Source organism: Cnephaeus nilssonii (genome assembly GCF_951640355.1).
Source record: "Cnephaeus nilssonii genome assembly, chromosome: 17".
NCBI lineage: Eukaryota > Metazoa > Chordata > Mammalia > Chiroptera > Vespertilionidae > Cnephaeus > Cnephaeus nilssonii.
This window is the reverse complement of record NC_137088.1, coordinates 9582075-9599484: the sequence shown is the minus strand read 5'-3', so window position 1 is coordinate 9599484 and position 17410 is coordinate 9582075. Positions and strand designations below refer to the sequence as shown.

The following is a 17410-nucleotide window of genomic DNA, read 5'->3' as shown; positions in this document are numbered from 1 at the left end:
TTTTAGGGTTTTTTTGCTTGCTTCAGTGCATGTGTGAATTAACATAATTTGATGATACTCTAAATAAATTGGAGATCACAATTTTCCCTGAGCATTACAGCTAAGCATTTTCCACTTTATCGCAAAACTCCATAAATATCGAGTTTAAGAAATGCCTAATTTCCCATTGGGGAGACGTAGCATCATTCACTCGCCCATTATGCTATTTGAGGACACACACACTGGTGCCAGATTTTTGCTTTTCAAAGCATTTGCCGTGAATACATTTGCCAGTGATGACTTCAAAGGCAATTTGTAAGTTGGGTAAATAGTAAAAGCTTGGAAACTCCTAATGCAAGAGTTGACTAATTGGTCTTGCTTGTGGAAAGAATTAATTTAAAAACTCTCTCCTAGACTCATGAATGGGATTCCAATAGTCAAGGGATTCTGTTGTCTTGTTTCACTTTTCGACAATCAAAGAAAGATGACTGGGAATGAAGACCCCCTGTTTTCTGATGGCTTTGCCTCTCTCTGTGTGACCTTGGGCAAGTCACCCAGCCCCGTGGGATGCGATCAACCGAGCCAACTAGATGGGGCTGCCACCCCGGCTGGCTCGGGCCCCGCCCACACCTTTGTAAGCAGCACAGACATCAAGCCTCCTCAGTTAGCACGTTCCTCTGTCTGCTGCTTCCTGCCCCTCCTGAGTCACACAACCACCTGAGGACAGAACTCTACAGTTCACACGCAGGCTGGGGCAGTGCCCCGGAGCAGAAGTGTGTTCTGTGCACAAGCCATTAACAACGATGATGCACGGACATGGGGAGATAATAAAAAATCTCGTTATGCTGAAAGAAAAAAAATCCCGGAGGCGCAGAACAAGGTGACCGTTTTATCATTTGTGTAAAAATAAAACAGAGAGCCAGATACATACAACACACACACGCGCGCGCGCGCGGCACTTGGGACTTGGAAAGCAGCAAAGGGCTACACAGTCACAAAAAGTGTGGATGCTTCCTGCTCCCAGACAATTACTTCATTTTAATATAACAATTAAAGCTATTAGGTCAGATAATCATGGGTAAGAGTTGGCTCACCGAAGAGGTCACCTGGTAAATGACACAGGCGTGGTTGGGCTGAGAAAGCCAGTTTCACCCAACACTCCCAAGCCCCCCAGGCTGACCTGTGGCTGAGAACCCTCCCAGCCTCAGCCCCCCCACCCTGTCCAGTCCCACCACCGCACCCAGAGAGGGGAAGGGCATGGGGAGGGAAGGGAGTGAGAAAAAGAGAGAAACACGGGACGTCTTTTGAACAACCAGAAAGATCATGGCAAAGTTTTGATGATGTTCCCTGTAGTGCAAACTTTCCAGAGTTCAAGTCTTTAAAGGCAGCCTGCCTCTCTCAAGGTCTTTCTTCCCTTAGCAGCTCAGAAAGGCAAGAGAGGGTCCTGCCGGGGATGGGACCTGAGGCCCCAGGTCTCAGGCGGGTTCGGCACCAGAGTCCCTGATAGTTCACTCCCTGTGAAGAGCCGCTCCAACAACCGGCCCAGGCTTAGGAGCAAACCATGGGCCATGCGAAGGCCCTGGGCGCGAAGATAAGAAAGAGCAAATTCATCTTTGGTGACAGAGAAAGTAGATTGGACAGGGCAGGTGGGGGAAATGAATATGAAACAGACATCCTGAAGTATAAGAGGAGGTAGAAAGTGGGGATACGGAGTGGACAGAGTCCTGCCCTAGGCAACACGACAGGAGGGGAAGACAACCAGTCTCCAGGCACCTGAATGCTACCACCTTTGAATCTTCCGGCACCTTTGAATCTTCTCCCTTTCTTGTGTGTGTGTTTGTTTTTTATGTGTTTTTACTGATTTTACAGAGAGAGAAAGGGAGAAAGAAACATCAATGTGAGCGAGAAACATCAATCTGCCGCCTCCTGCACGCCCCCTACTGGGGATCAAGCTCAAAACCTGGGCATACGCCCTGACCGGGAAATGAACCGGCAAGCCTTTGGTACACAGAACGATGCTCAACCAACTGAGCCACACCGGCCAGGGTGGCACCATTTCAACAGGCTCCTCCCCTCCAGAGGCCAGGACGGCTGGAGGACACGCAGTTCCTTGCTTTCTCCTTGCCCCCTGCTGGCTGGGGCCAATAGCTCTGAGTAGCAAGCTAAGGCCACCTGACCTCCTGCCTCCTTCCTGCTCCCTGCCATCCTTAGGGACTGAGCTGGCCAGAGTCTCCTTGTCTTTTTTATTCTTGAAAAATGACTCAGGAAACATGATAAAAATGTTATCTTTCCAATAATAGCTAATGCGTAGCATGCTTGCCACTGTGCTCAGTGCTTACGTGTAATATCCCATCTGATCTTCACAGCAACCCCATCGGGTAGGCCTTATTGTTTATCCCCAGGTTACAGGTGAGGAAACAAGCACCGAGAGGTCAGGTGACTTGCCCAAGACCACACAGCAGGCTAGATTTGAAGCCAGGCAGTCTGAGAGTGTGTGTCCTTTATCTCATTACTGATAAAGCGGATCAGAGGACTCCACTTAGACCTGGGGCTAAGGGGCTCATGAATACATCACTGACATTAGACCAGGGGTCCTCAAACTTTTTAAACAGGAGGCCAGTTCACTGTCCCTCAGACCGTTGGAGGGCCGGACTATAGTTTAAAAAAAAACTATGAACAAATTCCTATGCACACTGCACATATCTTATTTTGAAGTAAAAAAACAAAATGGCCAAAACACCCGCATGTGGCCCACGGGCCGTAGTTTGAGGACGCCTGCTGATTAGACTGTGCTGCCCACCAGTCATACCTGGTCATGCCAGAAGAGGGTGGGGAGCGGACCCCGGAGCACATCTCACAGAGGAGCAGAGGGCACCTTCACCCCAAAGGGAGAAAGGCCACAACCCCTGAGCAGAGTTCCTCAAAGTGGGTGAGGGGCAGGAGTTCCTCCAGCACCAGGGCCTCCCCCCCAGGCAAACTCTGGAATATGGAAGCACAGAGCTAAGTCCTGTGGGGAGGTCCCCCAGACACATAAGTGGGATTCTTGCCAGACACATAGCCAGAAGGTCTGTATTTCATCAATTCTGAAATGCATTTTTTAAAAACGGTAAACATCTCCGAAATGGGGGTGCCTCTCCCAGTCGTAGCCATGAGAGGCAGTCCGGGCTCGGCTGTGGGGCCAGTACATGCTCACGCTCGGCCACAACTGCTCCTAGCACACCACCCTCCGTTGAATGATCTGCACGGTGGGCTGGTCCTGTGCATGTGGATGGGGGTTATCATTTAAAATAGCGTCAAAAATTACAATCCGATTCAGTGTGGAAACAGAAACTCGGCACGGGCACAGAAAGGCCTGGAAATAGGGCAGTGAGACAACGATGTAACAGTAGAGCAGCAAATATTTGTCACTGGAGGAATGACTGCAATTCCATCCGTCCTGGCGAAGCTACAGCCCAGCGCTTATGGAACTTAAGGAAGGACCCAGAAGAAACAGAATTAGCTGTTTTGTCACTGAGAAGTGTGCAGGACAGCGGACCACACGCCACGTGACACGAGGGAGGCGGAGGAAACTGCTGACCCCGGGGTAGATGAAGGAAACGGCCAAGTCACACAACAAAAGCTCCCAGTGGGACCGATGCCCGCGCTGCTAAGGCTGCGGGAAGCACATCAGATTCCCACGTGTCAGAGGCGTCCTGCTGACTTTGAATGAACTTCTGGCAAATTCGATTCAACAGAGGAAAGAATAAAACTAAGTTTAGGGGAGAGGAAAATGCTAACTCGACCTTGGTATTCTCCAGCTTGCCTCCGAATTATATTGACATTGGAGAAGTTCCCAGTGGTAAGGAAGCATGGTCCATAGGCTCATTCCAGCGGGGTTTCTTCCTTCTTTCTCAGCAGCACATAAAATAACGGTGTTTCTTACCATGGGTGATAGCTTTGATTGGCTGAAATCTACTATTTGCAATGAGGGTGGAAAATGACCCGTCTTCGTTTAGGAAATATTTTGATACGGTTAAGTCCTGACAGTGGGTATCAAAGCTGCTATTGTCACAGAAAGGAGACAATCAGTGCCCCCTGACGGAAGTGCACCACCCCACCCCACCCCCAGTGGTCCCGCTGGAAAAAGTCAGACATGGGTTAGATCGGGCCTCCACATTCAACTGCACGTTTATAGGAACCATCGAGGCCAGAGGAACATGCTGAATCACAACCAGGCTCCGAGACACATTACGGGACAGGTGACCCGGTTTCTACAACAAATACGTTTTGATTAAAAAGTAAGAGAGATCAGTAATCTATTGCTTAACATAGATTTGAAAGACAGGTCATGGACTTAGTGAGTTGCTCTCAGGGGGGGCAGAGCAGGGAACGGGGAAAAATAGAAACTTTATGGCGGAGAAGCCTCGAGACACCACTTAACCAAGTGACGAAGGTGCTCGGCCCCCAGTGATGTCGTGGGGGTTTCACCCACCCCTGATGGGATGCGGTGGCGAGAAGAGCTCTCCTCCTCGGTGCTGTTCTTACCAAAAACCCATATCTAATCGTGAGAAAGGCATCAGACGAACCCAGATTGGGAGACATCCTGCTGGACACCTGGCCAGCACTCCGGGCTGTTAAGATCATTAAAAAAACCATGAAATAACTGAGAAACTGTCCCAGATCCAGGAACCTAAGGAGACAGCATGACTAAATGCAATGTGGTTTCCAAGATGGAATCTTGGAACAGAAAAAGGGTATTGGTGAAAACACTGGGAACATCCAAATCCAGCCTAGAGCGTAGTTAATAGTCACACCAGCATTCACTTCTTAGTTTTGGCAAATGCATCATGGGATGTAAGATGTTAACCTTAGAGCAACCTGGGTAAAGAGTACATAGGATTTCTCATGCTACCTTTGCAACTTCTCTGTAAGTATAAAAATTGTCCCAAAACTAACAGTTGATTTTATTTAAAAAAGACATATCCACCTGGGAGGTTTCAGCAGAGCCACGGGGTGGGAGCCACGCTGTGAAGGGCCGGTGGGCGGAGGGGGGGCCCGGGGACCTGGCCAGGCGGCCGATGTGCTGGCAGAGTTAGAACAGGACTTTTCAGGAAGGAGAGCTTGTGGGTTCCTGGACGGACACTGGCTTCCGCTCTGAAGGTCACTTGCAGTGTGCCTTGACTGTGTCACCTCCCCTCTCTGTGACTCCGTCCAGCAGGAAGTGACACCCAGGACCTCCAGCCCCATGACTGTCTGACTCCATTCCCTCTCCTGGGGGAAAATCCCTGAAAGCGTTTTCCTCCCAAACTCCAAGGGAAAACAGAGACGAAGGAAGCAAGGCTGGCAGGCAGGGGCCTGCGTGGGCAAGGATCATATCCGGGGGCGGCGCTCTCCGGGGAAGGGCAGGGTCTGGCTTGTTGCGCCCTGTGGGCAGGTGACTTCCAGAGGCTTAGGAAGAGAGTAGAGGAGAGCTCTACTGCTCTCTCCAGCTCCACTGTTCCTCCTTTCGTCCCCTGACCTTTTAACTTGACCTCCTAGGTGGCACAATTTGGGGAGGCGATGGAGAGTACGTCCAAGAGAGTTCCTGAGTCCCATGGAACCGGGTTCACTCAGCCCCCATCCACAGCTACTCCTCGAGGCCTTTCCCTATTCGTCTTACTCACCCTATGACTGAAATTGCACCACGTGGTTACCTCTGGGGCAAAGTACTTGGCAAAGCAAGTCATCCCCAGGAACACTTATCTCAGCTCCAGACCACAGCAAACTCCACCATTTCCAGGCTCCCAAGCCCTTTTCTCTCTCGATCAGTGGTTGGCATTGCAGTGACAACAGGGGCAGTTCCGTCACTGAAAGAATCTCCTGGCAAACCATCCACTGCCTCCCCCTGCGGCCCAGTGGCCTTGTGCCCCTGACCTTGGGGTGTGGCCTACAGAAGAGAAGAAGAACCCACAGAAGCCAGAGACAAAAGGCACCTGGGAGGAGGGAAAGGAGCCAGCATCATTCATTTTTACACCCCGATTGACCTGAAGGCACATAGCACACACTCCTCCACTCACTCCTGAAGAAAGGGGCCCATGTGGACCCGTTAAGGTTTCTTCTCTTGGCCATTTCTGGGCTCCTGCGTTCATTCCGTCAGTCAGTCACTCAATCGATCTCCAAAAATGTAACAAAGCAACTCCGTGTGTGGAAAACCCATCCCGAGCTGTCAAGTCCCCTCTCTAAATTACTCACTGGCCCAGAGACCTTGGGCAGGTTGTGGAACTCAGCAAGTGGGTTTCAGTGTTAGAAATACTGCGGGTGAAGTGCCAGAAGGAGGCGGCAGGCTGCAGCCATAGCGGGCTTTCAAGTCCCGCCTCCGCCCAAGTCAGGTAGCAGAGGAGAGAGCACAGAGGAGGAAGCCAGGGGCCTGGGCGACCCAGAAACATTCTCCTGCAAAATGGGGAACACAGTGGCCTCCTCCTTCTTCTTCGGGACAGCCAAGGGAAGGCAGACTGGCTTCCGCCAAGCAGGACCACCACGCCTTTGGACAAAAAGACCCGATCACTCTCAGCCTAGACAGGAAGGACTAGCCCAGGGAAGGTGACGACAAGTCCCAGCCTCCTGGGAGCGACGGGCAGGTGCTGAAGCAGAAGGGGGGAGGGGAGGGGAGGGGACAGGTCGGGCCAGCTCGAGCTCCCGCGGCGCAGGGCGGAACCCGGGCCAGCCCGCCTGCGCGCAGGTGAGAGAGCCCAGGCGGGGCGGAGCGCAGCGCTGCCCGTGCCAGGCTCCAGCGCCCGCGGCACCGCCTCGAACCCCGAGCCACAGTCGTTTTCCCCGCCGCGGCCGAGGCGCCCCGGAGCCATGGCCGGCCGGAGCTGCGGGGTCACGCTCACACTGCTGGGGGTCCTGCTGCTGGGAGCGGCGCGCCCGCCGGGAGGAGCGGGTGAGTGCGGCGCACCCGGCGCCGAGGTGCCGGGCGAGCGGGCGCCAGGCGGGGAGGGGACGGAGGAGCGCCGAGGGCCGAGGGGACGGAGTTGGGGCGGGGGCAGAGCGTCGGTGTGTACGGACGGCGCGGACTCCCTGGGACCGCCCGACTCCGGGGCGCGCCGCGTCGGGCGCGAGGGCCGTGCCCTCCTGGGTTCGGGGCGATCTGACCCCGAGGCCGGCCGCGGCACGTGGGAGTGTCCCCGAGCCGCGAGCCCGCGGTCCGGGGCGTGAGTCCGACGCCGATCGAGAAAGGAAAGACGAGTGCGTGGCCGCCGAGCCCGGGACCCGCCGAGGTGGCGAGCCGCGCGCGCGCTCCGCTCCGGGTTCTACCTGGATTAGGGGGTGCGCCGGGGCCGGCAGGGCGTGGGGGCAGGGAACTTCCTTCTCTGGCCGCTTCTGCCCCCTCGAATGGACCTGGGAGAGGTGCAAGGGAACAGGTCTTGGTGCTCGGATAGCCACCGATCACCCTTTCCCCTGTGCGTAGGCTACATTCTCGCTTCCCTGAAGTTCAGGAACATTAATAACCTTTTGCACTCGGATGTCGAGTGTCACTCGACACGGTGAGCATTAGAATGAAGGAATCGGGGAAAAAGCAAGCGAGTGCAAAGGGTTTTAAGAACCTGATAGCGCTCGGTAGAACGTGGAAGGCCGCTGAGGCTCGGGTTCCCCGCCACCCCCCGTGCCCCCTCCCCCACAACCCTACCCCCGTCCCCCCCCCCCCCCCCCAACCTCCGCTCCAGGTGTGGACTTTGGCCGCGGTAGGGGGTCCGCAGGGCCGGGCGTTCCCGCTGCGCGCGTGAGGTTCGTGCGGTTCCGGTTGGGGGAGGGACCGCCACTTCGAGCCGCTGGGCCTCGGACGAGGTGCCCCGCGGGCGCTGGACCCATGAAACCTGTCACAGAACCTGGTTTACTCGGAAGAACTTGCTTTGAGGCCTTTCCTGAGATTAGCGCAGGTTTTGTGTTCTGTGAAGCGCGGTCAGGAAGCCTTTGGGGTCTTTGCTGCACCTAAGTGGGTGTTTGTATTTGCCCGTGGGTAAATGAGGGAGAATTAAATTCAGGAGTAAAGCCGAACTTGGGCGTTTCGGTAACTGCCGTCCTTGTAAGTCGGAGACAGGAGAGCTTCCTGGTTCCTTTCTGCCCAGTACAGAGAGCACGTTAAGACCGCACTTAAAGGAGTGTGGGCATGGTCACTGTGATTTAACACGGAGCTTTCAAGATTTCCTTTGAAGAAAAAAGTCAGCTTAAGAATAAAGAATGATATAACTGTATGAATGCTCCTGAATATACTGATTGCAAAGCAAAAGTCAACAACAAAAGAATAAAGAGTCACTTAGCGAATGAAGACGTGTGTGAATGTGTGTGAGAGAGAGAAATGTGTGCCCACCACTTCCTACAACCTTAGTGCACACATTAGCCCGTCCTTCTCCTGGGCAGCTGGCCACAGACCATCAGGTAAGGAGAGCCAGGTCCCCCCTCCCCCTCTACCCCCTCTCCGCTGCTGCATGGAAACTGGGAATTGGTGGAGATACTTGCAGTTGGCTGTGCTCACAGTTGAGAACTCCTCCAGCAAGAACGTGGTGTGAATCAAGGCTTCACTAATGACAATGGCAGCCTGTCCTGAACCGGCTTCTGTTACCGTCTGATTCCCCCCTGTGGCCTGGGAGGCTGCCATTTGGACTCTAATGGAGTCTTCCTTCCAGGAAGTTCTGACTGTGGGAACCTTGTCTCATGGCTTGGTGTGTAAACTTGAGGACGTGTAGGAACTTTCCCATTTTGCTTTCTCTCTTGTTTTTAAATAAATATTTTTTAATTGATTTTTAGAGAGAGAGGAAAGGAGAGGGATAGAGAGAAACTCAGTGAGAGAGAAACATCGTTCATTGGCTGCCTCCTGCATGCCCTCCACTGGGGATGGAGCCATAAACCTGGGCACGTGCCCTCACTGGGAATTGAACCCATGACCTCTTGGTTCCTGGGTGGCCGCTCAACCATTAAGCCACGCTGGCCGGGCCCATTTCACATTCTTAAATCCTCTCTGTGGTCTCAGGAGCTGGCCGGGTGAGGCCACGTCCCAGACGTAACCCAGGGCTCTGCCTCTGTGGTTGGAGCGGCCGCCTCGGACATCTGCTTTGCCTGAAAGTGAAGTTGCACTTGCGGTGGAGCTGAAGGGTGAAGGAAAGTTGGCTTCTTGGTGTGGTGTGTTTGCGCGAGTTTGGTACCGCACCAGCGCCCCCACTTCCAAGGGTGAAGGACTGGTTCAGTAGGAGTCGTGGCCTTGTTAAAACTCAACTTAGTGGCTTTCCAGGAACCACCCAGGCACCAGAGTCCGGGTCCGTGGCTTCATTCCTGCCACCGTGTGCAGACATCACATGAGGCGTTCCCCACCCTGGGAGTGTGCTCATCCTTCTTCTGTTCAAATGCGGAGCTGCCGGCTGTGGTCGCTAACTGGCAGGCCTGATGAGTTGCTCCCCCCACCCCCACAGGCTTGCATGACTTGGAGGCAGATGCTGCCATTTCATCTGTGATGACTGTACCACGCCCCACCCCTCACTCTGCTAGGGGTTCTTTCAGGCTTCAGTGTGGAGGAAGGAAGTTGAAAACAATATTTAAAATGTTTATATAATAGTTATTGTAGAAAAATTGGCCATAAATATAACCAAAATGGGAAGAAAAAAAGTCATCTGTGAGCAAACCACCTGCTCATATTGGTGCACTGTGTGTGTGTGTGTGTGTGTGTGTGTGTGTGTGTGTGTAAAACCAAATATAGGACCATCCCGTTATATGGCTTCAACCATCCCCCTACTGTTGGGCATTTAGGTTGCTTTTCGTGTTTCCTACTAAAAAATAGAACATGTCCAACAATAGGGAACTGCTTGTGTCAATTTTGATAGGTCCGTTCAATGAAAACACATTAAAAATTATATAGCACAGATTCTGTAAAGACAGGAAATGTCATTTTTGTGTCAAGGTTGTAATAGAGGCTAAGCCAGATCATCCCGTTTTGATACATCTGAAAATGTGTTTTTGTGGCTGTGTTGTTCTGCACATTGCTGACGGTTTTGTCCAGCTGAAATTCTGGAAACAGAATTGCTGGGATGAAGAGTGGAGAGAACGTTAGGGCTTTGGCTGCAGGTTTCCACGCTGCCGTGGAGAGCTTATCTTGTTGTCCTGGTGCACATCCGGGCCAGCAGTGAGTGAATGGGTTTCCCACACTCACCCAGGCTGCCATCCCTGCCTCACTAGCATCCTCCCTCTCAGTCCGCAAGCAGGGTCTGGACAGTGTTAGTGGACATTAGACATCTCAGGAGCATCCCAGTAGCCGGTACATGGTCCAGCCCCGCCTGCTATTTGGATGTGGGAAGGAGGAAGTGTGCAGAGTTTGCTGGTCAGAAGGATCCATGGTTGAGGTCAAGGTGGATGGTGCAGTAAGGGATGACACGACCCCTGGTATGGGAGACCCCTAGCTAAAGCTTTCCACTGGGTGATCAAGAAACGTTCACACTCTCTAATTCTCATTCTAAATTATAAAAATTATCCCACAATCAAATGATTTCAAACCACTTCCTACAACCTTGTAATTAGCCCATCATCTTCTCCTGGGCAGCTGGCAGCATTCTGGGCAACCAGGCAAGGAGAGCCAGGTTCCCTCCCTCACGCCTTGGGTTTGTATTCAGTACATCAGTTTTTTCAAATTACTATCTACTGCTTGTCAGCGCTAACCCATGGAGCATCCGCTCTGTGCCAGGCACTGAAGACAGTTCCGACGGCCAACCACTCACGGCTTCTTCACCAACAGTGGCTTTGTGCCCAGTAACTTACTAAAACCCCCTTTGTTGACACTCGGGGCACCTCCGCTTCATCCCGACGCTCTATCTGTTGCATTTGCAGTGTGAGTCGCAACTTCTTGGCGTCATTTTGTTTAAAATGTTGTGTTGTGTTTGGAGATGTAAACATATGTTTCCTAAATAGACACTGGCCAAAAATAACTTGGGAGGGTGAATCCTAAGGTCGACAGTGTTTGAGTAATAAAAACGAAGCTTTCTCCTGAGAAAAAGTAAATCGAGGACGTGACCTTGGGTAGATCTGCTCGTCATTTAGCTGTCCATCCTCAAGCAAGTGCTCTCAGTGACCTCCCTGTGTGGAGAGGCACAGAGAGGTGAAGTAACTTGCCCAGGGTAACCCAGCTGGTATGTAGCGATGTTGAGGTGGCAGCCCTTCGCACAGTGGGACTCCTGAAGAAGCATTTGCTAGCTTTTGAGGCAGTGTCTACACTCCGGACATTTTTTTTTTTAATTTAAAAGAAATAGCAACATTCACTGAGTGCTGGGATCATATTTTTCCTAGGGATGTGTATGTGTTTTGGTGTGTGTGTTTTTTAATATTCAGATGCTCTAATGTCCACTAACACTGTTCAGATTTAAAAACTGTGTTTAGAAAAAGAATTACCTGTCCATGGTAACAAAAATTCAAATTGTACAAAACGGTGTGTGATAAAAGTGTGTGTCCCCTTCCGCCTCTGACCCCAGGCCTCCTCCCAGAGGGAGCCAGCCATGGCTTCTTGTGCCTTGTGTCGAGCTAGTCTACACATGTTATTGTTCACAAATACCTCTCTTCTTTATACAAACAATGGGAGCTTAATTATAGTGCACACTATGCATCCCATGTGCTTCTGGATTTTATTTCACCCCACACCACGGCTCACTGCTTCCTTTCACCTTTCCAGTGGGAACTCACCGTAAGCTTTGGGTGAGGGAAACATTTTGAGTTTCCTTTCGAATATTTACTTTGGTTAAGTGATCAGAAGGCCAGGAACACAGTGTATTGAGAAGACTGAGGACAGGCGTGGGCTCTGGTAGCTCCTCGTGTTGTCACTGATGAGTGATTAGCTCTTGCTGACTTTTTACACGGATGAGTCTAATAGTTAAGGTGTAACCCGCTTTAAGCTGCTGTGACACACAAACCCAGATGTGTATGATGACTCAAGCACAATAGATGTTTACTTCTTGCTCATGTAAGGTTGCAAACAGGAGATCTCCTCCAGGCAGAGACTGGGCTCCTTCCATTTTCTGGTTTCACCATCTTCCACATGTGGCTTTCATGTCCATCAACGTCTCATTCATTCCGTGTTCCCCTCTGCCTCACCCCAGAACCTGGGGCTTCACATGCCTGTAAGTTTCTACTGGTTCCTTTATTTTTATTTTTTAAATATGTTTTTATTGATTTTAGAGAGAGGAAGTGAGAGGGGAGAGCGATAGAAGCATCAACGATGACAGAAAATCATCAATTGGCTGCCACCTGCACACCCCCTATTGGGGATCGAGCCCACAATCCGGGCTTATGCCCTGACCGGGAATCACCTCCTAGTTCATTGGTCGACACTCAACCACTGAGCCACACTGGCCAGGCTCTGCTGGTCCCTTTAAATGTGTGCTCAGGAGAGAGGGGAGGGGGGGGGGTGGGTGGGTTTGCAGGAATGCAGCCCCACTCCCCGCAGTGTTCAAGGGAATAACCAGAAAAGGGTGGAGAAGGGTTTGAGAGACAGTGAAAGCAGCAGGGAGTGGAGTGTGTGTGTGTGTGTGTGTGTGTGTGTGTGTGTGATGACTCTAGTCATGTTACCTTGCTGTCTTTCTGTCTAGATCTCACAGGAGCTTAGGAAAAAGGCTGGAAGGACCTAGTTACACTGGGTGTCTGGCCTCACGATGTGGCTCAAGTTTGTTAGTGGCACTAATGACAAGGACTCTGTGTTGTCCTGCGTGTTCTCTCATTATAACCACATCGCTCCACAACCTCCCAACTCGGTTGGTTTGGTTTTCTCTAAACAGTAATGCTGAATTGGTGATAGAATGCAGCGCAAAATCCGAATTTGCTTTTCTGCAAAAAATTTTCTCAGTCTAGAACAAGCTTTTAGACATTATTTGCAAGTCTACCCTGAAATTAATATAATAATGTATGTCAACTGTAATAGAAAAAATAACAAATTGTTTTCCAGTGAGCTTCTACACACACACACACACACACACACACACACACACACACACACACACACACATTTCCTGTTACCAAGGAACTGACCAGACCAGTTTTGTATAACTTACACATCATAGCCAATTGCATGTGAGAAATGAATGAAACGCCCCAGTGGGCTTCTGCGGATCACAGTTCCGCTTGAGAGCAGGTGTCATGAACTGACACGGGGCTGGCGCTGTGATAAGGGGATAAGCGGCTGGCGAGTGCCAGGCCTGGAAACCTGAGCTGGCTCTTCTGTGGGGCCTGGCAGGGCCGGCCTTTAATCCCGAGGCCCGCTGAGAGCCGAAGGATTGCCTAACCGGCCTGGAAGTTGCTGACAAAATCTTATCAGGCACTTCCACCCTGGGCTAAACCTGTAGGAGAAAGTTCATTTTTCCCCATGGTAACTAGTGCTGGGATCGTCCACCGCCCACCTCAACCCAGTGATCTCTGAGACTAACACTTCCAGCCTCCGTGGTCTGGTCTCTGCCGCTGGGAATGCAGCCCCAGTGCCAGCCAGGGACCTGGGCGCCGGGGAAGGCGTGTCCCACCGGCACTTGGAAAGCCGAGATAAGCATCTCCTGCTCTTGCCCTGGTAGCTGGAGAGCGGAAACAGCCCACATGCTGCTAGAGGCCTGGGTGACGGTCGCGCATCCAAACCCTGGACGCTACGCAGCCACTTGGAAGAATGGCAGCTTCTCCGAGGACCGATGTGGTTGATCTTATTGACGTCACCCCTCCTGGGGGCTGTCCCGGTCCCACGGGGCGAGGGAAGCCTGTGTCCGCCAGCCCCGGAGATTGCCTCAAGTGTGCAGCCCTCCTCCGCCGACCTGTTTTCCCCCGGCCCACCTGATTGGCCAGAGGAATCACTTTATCAGCCTGGCCCGAGATCACCTGAGAGAGCTTCATTCAAAGACTTATTCGCCATGTCAGGTTGTGTGGGTGGACCCGCCCCACCCCCCTCTAAGATAGCTGGAAACAGCCCGACTGGGGTGGCTCAGGGGTTGAGTGTCGACCTCGGAACCAGGAGGTCACGGTTCGATTCCTGGTCGGGGCACATGCCTGGGTTGTGAGCTTGATCCCCAATAGGGGGCCTGCAGGAGGCAGCGGATCAGTGATTCTCTCTCATCATTGATGTTTCTATCTCTCTCTCCCTCTCCCTTCCTCTCTGAAATTAATTAAAAAATATATATATATATATTTTTTAATTAATTTATTTTTTTTTAAATATAGATGGAAACAAAGTAACAACAAAAGGTCCTGATCCCTTGTGGGCTGCCCTGGCTCCTGGAATGGTGATACACCCACACTCCCCAATGGCGCTCCCCTAAGTGATCAAGAGGTTGGGCCTTCACCGTGAAGAAACGGGTAGACCTAAGCACCCTGTCCCCAAAGACCAGTTTCACCCTCTCAGCTGCCACGTGGCGAAGGCTGAGGTCACAGGCGGCCGCTGCCTCTCACGCCCTGGCTGCAGGGGGCGGAGGCTGCAGAGGGTCCAGTTGTCCTTGTCCAGTTGCCCCAAGGACGGAGCTGGGGCTGAGTCAGCTCAGGGCCACCCTCCAGGCGAGGGAAAGGCAGCGTGCAGATTGCTGCCGCTGCAGCGGGAGTGAAGGTGGGGGAGGAGGTGGTGATGTCGGAGAGTTTGACCAGATGCCACCCCGGTTGCCCAGGACCTGTCATTCATGAGGAAGAATTCAAGTGGGGGTTCCGAGGGGCAAGACTGCAGACCAAGGGAGGGGCCCGTGCTAGGCAGAGAGCCTTGTTCGGACGACTAGCCTCCATGCTACCTGCATTTTCATTGATCGCGGGAGCGTCTGTACTGGGGCGGAGGGCAGGGGGGAGGTACAGAGTGGGTGTTGGCAGTGCTGTGGGCTGAAACAAGTCTCTCTGGCACGTGCCCCTCCCTCGCCGGGGTAGGAGTGCATACTGTGGGCATGGTCCCGAGGGTGGCCGTCCCAGCCCATGCTCTCTGCTTTACACATGTGGTCTCTTTGCAGTACCTGTAGGCGCCCTGCACAGTTCATGTATTTGACCAGATGTTACAGATGAGACACCTGTGGCTTAGAGCGGTCAGGTGCTTGTCCAAGGTGGCCCAGCGAATGACCGAAGTCACTGTTTAAGAAGCAGGGAGTGGCGGTGCCAGCGGATTGAGTGATGGAAGTCAGTAGTCAAATGGCCCCAGAACAGGTCTCTGTCTTCAGAGAACCTGCTCTCCTGTGCCACCTCCCCGCCCCCTTGCGCATGGATTTTCAAAGCCAAAGCTGAACTTGAGTCCAAGGTGGAGGTCTTGATAGTGACCATTTTCCTGCCCGCCTCCTGACCTTGGACTCTCACACTATCCTTTGAGGGACCATGAATAATGAGGAAGACACTGGCTGTCGTCAGCTTCTGGGAAAGCCCATTTTAGACTAAACGTGCATTGAGTGTAGCCAGCTCACGGCTTCTGTGCAGACAGGTAAGGACCTTTTCTCTCCTCTTGCCCCTGACCGCCAAAGAATGCAGTCCTGTCCGAAGGTTCCCCGGTAGCTGTGCGTGCCTGTCCCCAAGGCGGACCGGACATCTGTAGCCGAGGGCGCAAAGGGAAGGTCCCGGGTGCCAGCAGCCAGCAGGCTGTCACGCTCTTCATAACTGAAGTCAGACCAGGATATCCCAGCTGCCTCCTGAGCTCAGCAAATGGGAAGTGAGGTCGTTTGGGAAGAGGAAAAATTTCTGGCGATGGATGGTGGTGATCGTTGTACCACAGTGTGAATGTACTCAGTGAACCTCTGCCGTCCTCTCTGAAGCCATCCCTCCAACCAGCGCAGTTCGGTGTGATATGGAGTTTGAGTCCGTGTCTTGGGTTGGCCCCAGTCCCAGAGAGATGTGTTCATATGTTACCACGGTATACACGTAGATGTGTCCGTTTGCTGCAGGCGGGCCCCCAGCCTGGTGGTGGGTCTCTGACCCGGCGTGTGTGGGTGATCATAGCAGGGACGTTACCCCCGGAGGGCGTGGGTGGTTCCCAGCAAACCCTTCACCGCTTCAGAAAAATATTCTGAGCACAAGCCCTGCAGACCGGTGCTCGCCAGCGTGCCCTGTGGAGGAGCGTGCGGTTACTTTAGAAAATGAAGAACGTGCATCGTTGCCCGTACGTTTCATTCCTAAATAGTTTGGGGATTGAGGGTAGGGAGTGAATGGGTGGACATAACAGTCGCCTGTTCCGACAAGTCAGGTCGACTAGGAGTCTCTTTTAACGTTGCTCTTTGAACTTTATTTGACTGCCCTCTGGGATCGCTCCAGAGCAGTGGGAGTAGGAACGAACGGTTTTAAAGGGAACTGCGGGCCTCTCACCCCAACTCAAGGAAGAGGAAATTCGGTAGATGGGGATTGGGGAGTTCTCCGAAACTTAGGTCAGATCTGGCCTGTGCGTTTCAGGGTCGGGAGACGGGAGCCCCGCCTTCTGCAGGATGCTGTTCTGCCAAGACGTGGCACTAGCCCTTACACCCAGCGCCTTGTGCCACCAACTCGGCCACCTGCCTCCCGTGGCCACACCCCCCAGCCAACGTGCCAGTTTCTCTTTCTCCGTTCCCTGCACTGAGTGAGACACAGCCAACAATAGGCACGAAAGAAGAACCGCACCCCAAACATTTCAAATTCCAGGGAGCTTTATGTTAAAATTCAAACTACACTTTCCAGTTATTTTGAAATGAGGGGTTTGTCTTAATGTTAGTTTGCCCAGCTAACCATTTCAACAAACATCTATCCCTTTGGATCCTCTGGAGATCTCCCGGAGAGCCAGCTGCTGAGAAATGTTTTCTTCTGGCTTGATTGACTTTGTTGATGGGAACAGCCCGTTCTCACCCCAAAATTCTTGGCTGTGTGTGGAGTTCCTTGGGCAGGGCCGGCTCTGCTGAAGAGTCATGGACCAGGTGCTGGGCTCTAGCGTCAGCCTGCTCGGGCACAGAGCCTGGCCCTGCCTTTATTAATCATTGAGGCCTGGACACGTTACTTAGCCTCAGTGTCTTCATCTGTGAAATGGGGATTAATATTAGATGTTAATATTGATATCTGTGAGGATTTAGAAATACCCAATGCCTGCACATATAAAGCACTCATTGCGTGTTCATTGTCGTTAGTATGGAGGCAGGCCTGGTGCCTCCATTTCAAAGGCTCCTCACCCGAGAGAGAGAGACACCCCCCACCCCCACCCCAGTTCTTGAAACAGCAACTTGAGTTGTGGTTCTCTTTTATGGATGCGGGAAATGAACTACTTCCAGGCGGGCAGATGGGCCGGCCTCCTGCCGCTGGTAAGACGTTCACTTCCATTTATCAGTCTGTGAGTAGACCTGGCCAGCTCAATGCCAAGTGGATTGAGGGTGGCTAAACCACTGCCCAGGTCCCCTGGATTGTAAGACTCCGCATTGGGTGGTGTAACAGTCCGGCACCCCCTCCCCACAGCAGGTCCCATTAAATGGGTGAGGTTGGTGGTGCTGCCCAGGCCCTG

At 52.5% G+C, this 17410-nt stretch overlaps 1 protein-coding gene across 2 annotated transcripts in view; it reads left to right on the top strand.

Moving 5' to 3' along the window:
* Nucleotides 1-6417: 6417 nt before the first annotated feature.
* The window catches only part of CDCP1 (CUB domain containing protein 1), a 32599-nt gene continuing 21606 nt past the window's right edge, over nt 6418-17410 (top strand). The window contains exon 1 of one of the 2 annotated variants that reach the window (XM_079795623.1): nt 6418-6575. Coding sequence is in view for 1 of the 2 variants with exons in the window: in XM_079795622.1 (XP_079651748.1) it covers nt 6799-6880 (82 nt within the window). In the remaining variant the exon portion in view is untranslated. Of the gene's footprint in view, nt 6576-6629; nt 6881-17410 lie in introns of those variants that run through there. The other variant, XM_079795622.1, reaches the window with a different exon arrangement.